The sequence below is a fragment of the Falco biarmicus genome, chromosome 3 (genome assembly GCF_023638135.1).
Source record: "Falco biarmicus isolate bFalBia1 chromosome 3, bFalBia1.pri, whole genome shotgun sequence".
Lineage (NCBI taxonomy): Eukaryota > Metazoa > Chordata > Aves > Falconiformes > Falconidae > Falco > Falco biarmicus.
The window spans coordinates 98,714,777-98,725,825 of NC_079290.1; the positions used below are offsets into that span (position 1 = coordinate 98,714,777).

The 11,049-nt window shown below is 43.5% G+C and overlaps 1 protein-coding gene across 1 annotated transcript in view; it reads left to right on the top strand.

Annotated features, from left to right (window-relative positions):
* MCUR1 (mitochondrial calcium uniporter regulator 1) overlaps positions 1-10,703 on the top strand; it is a 44,442-nt gene extending 33,739 nt beyond the window's left edge. The window contains exon 9 of the mRNA XM_056331209.1: positions 8,147-10,703. Coding sequence (XP_056187184.1) covers positions 8,147-8,187 — 41 coding nt within the window. The 3' untranslated portion in view covers positions 8,188-10,703. The remainder of the gene's footprint in view (positions 1-8,146) is intronic.
* The last annotated feature ends 346 nt before the right edge of the window (positions 10,704-11,049 follow it).

The window sequence follows — 11,049 nt, forward strand, 5'->3', positions numbered from 1 at the left end:
TTTGCATCGATGATAAAGCAGAAGAAGAAACGCATGGCATGATAAGTAAAAGTAATCAGAAGAGGGTGTGACTGTGAAGGAGAAAGAAAATTAAAAGTGGAATGATGGTAAAAGAGGGAGTCGGGAGAGGTTTAAACAGGTGAGAAAATGGGCAGTGATCATTGTGTTGTCTTTTGGTTGGTAATAGTGGGGAAGGGGCGATTATAGATATCTCCCATGTGGGTACAGGGGAGAGGAAAAGGGAGGGAATGTACAAGAGTGCTGTGACTTTGAGAGGAAAGGTTGCAAACCAGCTGCCTTGGGGTAGGACTGGCTTTGAGTAGTCCAAGCAACAGGGCGGGACAAAAGAAAGGCCAACACTTATAAACAGAGTAGAAGGATTGGAGTGGCACTTCAGGGGGCTCCTCAGAAGTTCAGCAAGCAGCCATGTAAAAATAAATTGGCAAAGACACATCCCCAAGAGGACATAGTGGCTAAAACATAGGACTGGATGGATGAAGAGACCAAGATAAATGCACGTGTCACTGATGCAGAATGTTGCCAACATGACTGGGTACACATCCCCAGGGAGAGGCAGAGGAGAGAAAGCCTGCTGAGATTTCCATGGCGAATGGGAATGGAAAAGGAAGCCTCAGCTGTCAAAAGGGAGAAGTGAGGATGGAGTTGTGAAAGCCAAGGAGAGAAAGTGTTGAGAGGAAAGATAAAGTTGGCAGGGAGATGACAAAAGTAAGAGACAGGCATTAGTGAAGATATAAATAAAGACAACATCATTTAAGGAAGCAGAAGTCACGAGAGCAGTGGTGCAATGAGAGTAGACAGCAGAATGTCAGAAATGTGAGACAGAGTAGGAAAGAGGCTTGGAAGTACTTGCTGTACATGAGTTATGGTATTAGTCTTGGGGAGAGATGAGCCAAGGAAATCAGGAAATGCTGAGAATATTGAGAATAACAGTGTGCACGGTACAGGAAAGTTAGTGGAGGGTCTGAAGGGCAGAGGGAACAAGAGAGAGAGAGAGAAGTGTTAACAGCATGTGAAAGAAGCGGTGTGAGCCTTAATATCTTTAGGAATTGGTCTATGCAGTCTTGTGCTGTGAAAAGGAAAAGTCACAGGAGAAAGCTTGCCAGCGTGGGTAGGGAAGATGTTTTCGGAGACTTCTTTCCACTGTCTGAAACCTGATGGATATATATACATCCTTTAGTGTCAAAGCTAGTTTTCGGGCAAACAGGCAAGATGGAAGGGAAGAATCGACTGCAAGGAGAGAGAGTTAAGGGAAAGGAGGGAAAGATTCTGGTAGAGGAATATGGAGCCGTCTAATTAGCCTAATTGGCATCATCTATCATTTCCTACAGCATCACCGGTTCTCAGTATCTACCGTAGTGAAAGTCTGTGTAATGAAAAGTGGGATTCAGGTCACTTGACAGACAGGCAGATGTACCTGCTGACTTCTAAGCTTATGCCTGCATCTCTTTTGTCAAAGATGAGAAGCAGGGGAAAAAAACCCTGTTTTCAAAGTCAGGGTCAGCAGAGACAAGCATATCATTTGCATTTTGCTTTATTAATATGGGCTAGCTCAGCAGGCAAAGTCTAGCATACTGATAAATGATTTCATAATGGGAAAAATAGGGTCAGTGACTGCAAGTCATTTTCCCCCCTAAAGTAAATGAGGTAGTGTTGGGGGAGGCTTGGAGGGGGTTGTATTTAATTTCATTGGGAAATACAGATGTAGCCTGGACTAAAAGGGCTCTGAATATATAACCAAGGAAATATTACAATAAAAAAGAGGTGAGGCTAACCCCGCGTTTATCAGACAGTCCTGCTCCACGGTGGTGATGGTTAGCTCCCGCTGTATGGGGTCCGTGTGCTGTCGCACCGTGTTTAATCTGAGCAGCTCACAGAGCTGGCTCTGTCCCTGGTTTCTTGCACAGAAGCCCTCTGTTACCCCTCTGTGCAAATGAGACCTTTTACAGCTTGGCTCCTGTAATCTCCCAAAACATAATTGCTTCTCCCTTTACCCTGCGCTCCCTGATAGCTCAAGCACAGGTTTTGTCCCTCCCTTCCTATAACAGTTACTGAGTACAGAGCATCCCTTCGTGGATGTGTGCTTGTGGATGCGATTTGGCATGCGTTTGAGCAGTGCTAGCATTGATTGAGCCCTACTGAGGCAGCTCAAGGAACATACAGATCTGTGCAAATTAATTAGTATCTATGTGTTTCTCCTTGCCTGAGTTTTCTGAGCTTCCTTTGGGCTGGGGGGGTCAGAGACTTTGAAGCCTTTCGCTCTCCTCCACGTCATAGGAAAATTTAGTTGGATCTCGCAGCTAAACCAATGTGCTGTGAAAGCAGGATTGTCTTTTCTGTTCCTTTGCTCAAGTGTTCGGTGCCTCCGAGTTCATCCCCAGCTTGTCAGGTCCACGGTAGGATTAGGCAGCTCATCTCACCTGATCCAATAATCACTCGTTGCCAGAAGGGATGATCCCACTCCACCTCCTCCCTAGCCATGCACCCCAGCATCTTCCCTTCCTACGGCACTGGAGCTTATCTTGCCTCACAGCAGGGATTTCAAGGGAAAAAAAACCCTAACTCAGCCAAAGAAGGTGAGCGGTATTTTTCCTGGATTAGCTAGGTGAGCCATCCCACCACAGGATCACAGCCTGGGGAGGGCAGGACACTGCCCCACTTGGTGTCAGAGAGCCATTAGAGAGGCTTGGCTGCATCACCATGCCATTCCTCACAGCACTGAAGAAGCCGTGCTCAATCCTGGTCCATATTCTGCATCTGAGAATATTCTTCCATTCCTCACTCCTGGACATCAGGCAGACTCGGTGGGACTGATTCAGCCTCCAGCTCTCCGACTTTACAAAGATGCTCCCACTTGGAATGGGAGCAGTTGAGTTTTAGTAACTCTGCTTTCTCATCTCTGGAAGGCATGTGCCTGATAGTTCAGCTCCGCATCTACCAAGGCATTCGGTAACTCAGCAATTTCTCATCTTAAATCAGAATATAAAAATCACACAGAGGCACGGTCCCCAAATTGTCACAGTTAGGTGCGACAAAGCACCTACACATCGACCCAGAGCACGTGTTACTTTTTTCCTGATTATATTGGCTCTGGTGCCAGAACCACAGGACAGGGGTAAGCAGATACTGAATTGAGATGAATTTGTGCCTATTTTGTATTGAGACTGACATACATTTCAGTTTCCAGCACTATTATTAATATGCAGATATGTAAGCTATGCCATCTTTTGTGTTCCAGTTTATTGGTGTAAATGAATTGCATTATTTTAATCCTTTGAACAGAGGTCCCTCAGAAAACTTTTGGCACTCTACTCCAGCCTGCAGTGACATTACATTGATGTATTTTCTGTGTGTGTCTGTGTGTCTGTCTTCTCTTCCTTCATGCTTTATCTGTTGGCACAGAGCTATACCCAACTTCCAGCAATATGTTCCTAGGGCTAAGCAGCCAACCTACTGCCTTTTAATTGTTATTTTTTAATTCTGTGGATCCTGGCTCTGTAATCTCAGACAAGAAAAGTTGAAAGCAGGGCAACATTGCACACTTTAGTCTTTGAGGTATATTTATATCCTGCATGGAACGTAATCATTTTACTTAGATCCAACATATATCTAAGATAGAAAACCTGATAGAATATTTGAGAAATGAGAACAACTATGTTGTCTTCAGATCTGGTAATTAAAAACTAATTTGTCAAGCTAAAGGCATTCTATTATGGTGGCTTACATCATGGTGCTATCATACCTGTAACATACAGCACAACTACTTCTGTAATCCTTTGATTTGTTTTTGTCTAAACTTTAAATAGTACAATAAAACCTTCTGGCTAAATAGATACACATATAGAAACCTCATGTTGTTACATAGGTTTCTAAACATAGCACTGTATGTTCATTTTGAAGGTAAAATAGGGAACTATTATTTAATTACCACTTTTTAGCTCTGTTTGTTTACTTAGAGATTCTCCTGTCTCTAAAGAAAGTAGCCTGCTCCTCTTCAGGCAGTTTATGCCATCACAGCGTTCCACAGGAAACCTTGGGCTGCGGGGCCTTTGCAGCGTGGCAAAGTGGACTTATTTCAGACCGAGACCGAAATTTGTTCAGTGACTAATTGTACATGGCTAAATGTGTGGGGGTTTATTTCACAGGACAACAGGAATGTTTAAATAGCAGCCTGCAGAGGAACTGGGGCACTCCTCACTGCCTGCGGCCACCTCAGCAGGTGCTATGCTGATGTGGTCAAGAGGCAAAAAAAAAAAAAAAAAAAAAAAAAAGGAAAGAAAAAAAAGGTGACTTAAAGCGACTTATACTCTCTGACTTGCAGGAGGGCCCGCGCTCACTGCAGCAGTGCGGACAGCTTTGAATGAATCACAGGATTCCAAGAATTAGCAACAAACCTCGTCACGTGGGCAAGTCACAGCACAGGAGCTGCCCAAACAATGCGGTGACTGAGGCTGATGTGATCCCTGGATGCAGGATACCTTCCACAGGAGGAAAGCAGTGACGTTACAGTAACATTAAGGGAATAGTGTGTCTTGTTCTGGTGCCCACACTTGAGAAAAATGATATTGACAATTTAGGCTTCACGAAGGAGCAATAAGAGTTACATGATATCTAAGCAAAGCTGATTTATGGTGAGAGACTTAGGATCAGTCTCTGTAGTTTATTGAAAAGAAGACCAAGAGGGAACCCGATGATGAACGGTAGGCTGTGCAGGTTCTTAACTGCAAGGGGCTCCATCATCCTGCAGACAAGGACATAGCCACATCCCATGGCAGGAGGTGAAATCTAGAAATAAGGTGGATAGTGTAGTTCAGGGTAAAGATCAATTAGCTTCATCACAATATTGTGCTTGGACCATATTCTGGCTTAACAGCCACAGGAGTCCTTTTAATTACTATGGCAAAGGTGTCATGAAATGTGTGCATGAATAATTGAGATGATATGCTATGTAAATAAGGCCAAATGCAACTACCAGAGCTGGGGAGAACTCAAAAGGACTGACTGGGACATCTGCATTTGAATAGCTCGTAAGGGAGGGTTGTGCAAATCAAGGACTCTCGCTGCTGCCGGCAACGCCAGGAGACGCTGGTTATGACCTTCCCAAAAGCTTGATTGTCCTGTGTTCCTTCCTGTGCCATCTCTGCCATGTTAGCCTGTAGAACAATACGTCGTTCATCTTCAGCTTTCTCCTCGGGGATCGTAGGTGTATTCAGGGAAAAATCCTCCAGTGCTTCTCTCCCATTAAAATCAATGAGTTTTCAGGCTGCCTGAAGATAAACACGGAGTTCAGTCTGCGAATGCAGCCAAGCAGCTACTGCTGGTGTCTGGGTGAAGCGCCGGCAGGGATCTTTCTTTCATTTCTTTGACTTCACACCCGTTTATTTCACATTGTCTATTTAGAGGCTAAGTGCTTTAAAGTGCAAACTGGCATTTCTATGGATGTAGTGTTCAGCACAGCTGAAGCCTGTCTTGATTGGGAGTTCTAGATGCAACTTGCAGATAATAGAAATTTATAATAAGGCTTGAATTAATGCTTAGTTTCCCATGCTGTATAGCTTGACATCAGTGCTGCTTTATCACTGCAAGCATTTACAAAAGCTACAGTCTTTTCTGAGAGGACTCATCAAATGCTGTTGTAGAAGGATTTTGTGCTTTGTCTCATAGCAAGTATTTCCAGAACTGGACTGTTTCTTTTCTGTGATCATCACAAATTAAGAGCATGCGCATTTGATGTACTCAAAGAAAAGCAAAAGAAATGAACATTTGTTGAACAGAAATTAATCTGAATCTAGCTAAGAACTGAAATAAAAAAAAATAACATACTTTTAGCATACACAGGCAGTCACTGGGTCCTTGAGTAACTGCCTGCCCTCAGCTCTCTGTACATAGCTCTAGTTGCTAGCAGATCCTGGTTGAAATTCAAATCAGTTTCAGCATTGCTGCTGTCTCTTCTAATTGACTCTGTCGATACACTCAGCTAGTGGGAGGGACAGAGGAGCAAAGCAGGCAGAAAGGCCCGAATGATTTCTAACACATGCTAGGCTATTCAGCAAAACGTTATGGACACGGGGGCCAGACACTGCACAAACATTGGGATTCCCCATGCCCTGCCCCAGAGCACTCTGTCAGAAAACCAAGAGCAATTTTTTAAAATTTTATTTTTATTTCTAATGTTAGAAGCATTTAGGCCTAGACGGCGGTTGAAAACCACAGCTCAGTTGGCGATGAGCACTGTGCAGCAGCGGAAGCGCATGGAAAAATTCTGGCTGACTCATCCATAATTCATCTGGCGTCCCGGGGAACGTGCGCACTGGAGCGGGATCCCTGGCACTCGGGCAAGGCAGAGGGCTGCTGCCCCAGCAAGAGGTGGGCAGCAACCCGCTCTCTTCCACCCGGGTAACCTCGTGGCCCCCGGGCTCGCTGCGGGGCTGTCCCACTGCCTCTGAGAGGGACTGGTCCCCCAGCTGCAGCTCAGGGCGGGGGAGCGTGGCCCTGGGAGACTTAAGGACTTGCACTTCATGATGCCGCTGCTGTGGGGAAGGGGCAGCGAGGGAGCTGGCCCCATACCCTGGGATAACACACACAACAATTTGAGGAATCCATCCCAGCCCACTCAATATTTACATCTTCATACCTGCGTGCATGTGACACTAACTCTGCTTCGAGTGACTCTGCTCTTGGTGTACAACCTCCTGCTGGGCCGTGTTTCCAAGGGCTCCCAGCGAAGGGCTGGCCAGGTGTTACTAAACCTTAATGATCTCTTCACGCAGAGCCCAAAAGGTGGGTAGCTGCAACCCAGGGCAAAGCAGTTTTTAAGCCTGACCTTCAGCTCAGAGGTAGCTAAGCAACATATTCCACATCGAGGGATTTCAGGTTACTTTAAAGGTATGACTGGCCTGAAGAGACAAGTAGAAGGTCTTGAGGGCTGTTTGAAAGAAAACCAGAAGGTACAGGATGAATATCAGAGACTGTCTGTGATTTGCAGTTGTGTGCGGTATCCTAAACTCAGAGGAGTTTGCAAGAGAATCTTACGGAAAAGAATGGAAGTGAGGAAAAAATTACACAGACAAATGAAAGTAAATGTTAACTACTTTATCTCCCTCCGTGCATTTCTCCTACTGCCCAGGGCTAAAGGAGCTGACTCCTTCAGGACTGACTGCTTCAACTGATTTTCTGAAGGGATGAGTGAAGCGCAGAGCACTCAAAATACCAGAGCTGCAAAATAAGCTTGCGGGAAATCCGTCTGTCAACCGTTACTCCTGGGACTGTGTGGTCAGCCGCACAGCCTAGGCAGCGTGAAGAGCCAAAGAGCACGTATTCATGGTAGCACCCAAACACAAGGGCCTAGGGCTGTCCAGCTGGACTGAGGGTGCCCCCAGACACCTGTAATCAAGAAGCCTGTACGTCCTAATGCTTGCCACAGCCATTAACTTCCACCTGAACACTCTGTTGGGGAGAGTATGGAGTAACTTGACAAAACAAGATTCAGCACTCATCAGCTAGCGCACACAAGTCAAAACCATCAGTTACATTCAGAGTCTGTGTATATATATCTATTCTACTGCCAGAAGCTGTGTTTCAGGAAATTATTTTTTTAGGGCTGTAGTCATTGTCGCTAACAAAAAAGACATGACACAGACACAATCATCTAGAAAATGTAGCATGTTTTAATAAAAAAAATTGCCTTTCCAAAGCAAAGTTTCTTTACTATGTGATGTTTGATCTCACATATACTTCCATGGTTATTTTCTTGTCTTAAATCCAATTACTTCCTAGTATTTCAGTTTGTTATATGTATTTTCATCTCATGTTCTGCAACTGTTCCCAAGTGTATGCTCCATTGCACAATTCTCTGTATTATTTATTTAAGGCAGCTTCTGGGATAAAGAATTAGTCCTGGGATTTATCTGCAGTTTTGACACTGGCCATCTGGGTGATTTCTGGCCAAGCCACTGCACCTCTTCACCACTGTGTTCCCAGCAGTAAGAGTGGGGCAATAACCCTTTTTGAAAGCACACAGAGATCTGCAGATGAAGTGCTGTATAGTTTATAGTCCCTATTTACAGCAACAACTTCACTGATGAGTTAAGTACTGAATTTTCCTTTTTTTTTTTTTTTTTTTTTCCAGATGAAAACCTGAAGACCAGAACCTGTCAAAGTCCTTATTAACCTGTAACAGTACTGGAAAAACCAGATGATCACTGAATGCTTCTTTTCCTCAGCCTGTTGAAAACAGGCACAACAGTAAGAGAGACAAGCTTTTAAACTTGATGTTTGTGACCTATTTGGAACATGTACAATCAGTGGAAACCTTTCTCGTTGCTTCTGATTTTTGTCTTCTTAAGGTGGCCTCTGGGGAAACAAATGCAACTTTCCTTACACCTGTGACTACATGCACCCTCAACTCAGCCAGGCCAGGGTGCTGCTTAAATTGCAGAAGCCCCAGGATGTGGTAGGGAAGAACTGCCTGAATCTGAGAGGAAAGCCTTGCTGTGACACTTGCTTTTTGGTCCTGCCAGAGAGTTCCCTGAACTCGCCACAGAAGGTCTGTCAAGTTAGGAAAGTTTCCTGTAGTCTCCGCCTCTTCCAAAAATACTCAAAAGCCAGATTAATCTGTCTTGCAGTGACTTTCATGTCATCAGATAGAGGAGACTCTAAAGAGATGCAAGTGCAACAGCCAGGTAATTGTGCTAGAAGTTAGTTTTAAAAGATGTTTCCTGTACCACTCTTATGCATGACCTTCTCTTTAAAAAAGTAAATTCAAATTAGTATTAAATGCATTTTCTTAAATAGCATCAACTATGGGAAAGGTTCTTTCAACTCCATAACCTGTATAATCATGATACTTATCTCTGAAGTTCATATTTGGGGTTCAACTATATATCAAAAAAATCCCCCCTAAAAGGGGGGTGGGGATTTGTCAGATTAAACTGTCTTGCCTTTTTTTTATTACCTCATGTTTATTTCCTCAGTTACTCTTTGCATTGTTGAAACACTCTGTGCCCCTTAGCAGCAAACATCTCCAGTCCTGTTCCAGATACAGGGGCCTGGCTTTGATACTTAATATGCTGTGCGCCAATCTGATTGTTGATTTACCAGTGAGAATCCAAGGGAGTTCAAAATCCTACCAGCACAAGTGGGATTGGAGGACCAGAACTAGGACTTTTGTTTTGGAGCTGCTAGTCAAGAGATTTTTGCAGTATTAGAGTCAATGCTTTGTCCATCATCTGAACCCTAGTAAACAAAGGGCAGTGCTTGGTATTTTCATGTTTAAGAGTGTCATCTTGCAATGCCAAATTCAAGAATTTGTTTCATGCATCTGTTGATTTTGTAACTAAAGCACCGTTAGTCAAATTGTTTTCCTTACTGCTTCGTAATTGTGGGAGGAAAACATTAAGTGGATCAGAATTGTGCACCACAACAATGAATATAACTCTCATTTAAGGCACAGGATATGAGATAGAGGAATCAAACTGGAGCCAGCTGAGGACAGCTCTTCTACCAGGCACTCAAGTTCCCCTAGGAGGATTTTATCCAACCCTTGAAACCTAATTGGGGATTTCTTCCAGTAGAGCTACACCTGTAGTGTAGGCAGGATGCAGACATTTTACCACAGTCAAGCCATATGCAGCTTGGTTATACTTTGCTGCATTCTTGGCAGCACTGAAAGAGCATAAATTAGTGATTTTTTTTTTTTTTCATGTATGTGTTTGTAAAAGGCACAGTACTGGATATTCGACATCACTGAGGAGCCAAAATACATATACAGTGGTAATGACCTTCAGGATGTGGAAGAAAATGTTCTGTCACTTAATTATAAGTTAATAAATAGAATAACAATTCAGGCCTTGTTAATTTGACAATGTCTTTAAATTCAATAGAGTAGATACCTGGCCCCTTCCTGCCATGCTTTTTAAGTTCTGCACTAAGCTTTGGAGGCTAGGTATTATACCTGTACAGTATGTCCTTTCTTCTCAGTTAAAAATTAAAGTAAAAGGTCATCTTGAACAGGCTCAGAAACTGTACAGGGTTGTGATAAAATATGAGGCTAACTCTAGTTGTGTACAGCCCCTCCTCCTCTTCCTACCTTCCCCTGCTTTTAGGACCTATATTAAAAGGAAGGAGAGTTGTCTTTCAGGCAGCGTTGATGTCCACCTCCAGTGCACCTCCTGAAAAGGTGTCGCTGGATGTGTCATTGTTAGCATTCATTTCGTCAGAAACACAAAGAACCCCTGCTTGCCAGAGCCAGAAAACACAGGCGCAAATAACCATCACTTGGTACTTCTTGCTGGCCAATTTTTAACTACTGCTTTCACACACATTTGTTACTAGCCGTTCATTAATGAGCAATGATTAGTTCTTTGTTATGGGGCAGGGGTCCTAAACTTTTCCTGCACTGTTGCCCCAGCAGCATTTGCTGGTTTTGTCTTCCAGTTCACATCAATCCTGCCTGAGCTAATCCTGAGCTGTAAGCATATACCTGACCAAGGAACCTTTAAAAGATCTGTGTGGCTGCATTTATAGTCTCTGTGATTAGACGTTGTTATAATACCTTCTTTTCCTGCATTTTTCACTGTACTTCAGTATTACTGTACATAAGATTGTGCCACTTTAATTATGGATCATGCTTCCACTTAAACTGATAGAGAATCTGTATTAAAAGTTTGAAAGAGAAGTTGCTGCCTTTTCTGCCATTAATAGTATTACTGGTTTATGTAACTATGTGATTCCATACAGTGATAACTTGTAACAAACAAATAAGCACCTCTGCCCACAAGGAACTTTTACTTCTGCATAAAGGAGATGAAAGGATACAGAGCAGGAAAGTTCAATGAAGAAATGAGACTGAGGTTTGGAGGGTAGAGAGAAAGTGCGGCAAAGTAGCAAGACTGCAAAAGGTCAGATCTTCTCCTGGACATGAGAGGCAGTCAACAGAATTAGGGCCAATATCAATGTCTCATACTATGTACAGCAATTCGTGCATTAGCAGTGGAAATTGAGATGTCTATAACTCAGGTGAAGTGGCTGTTT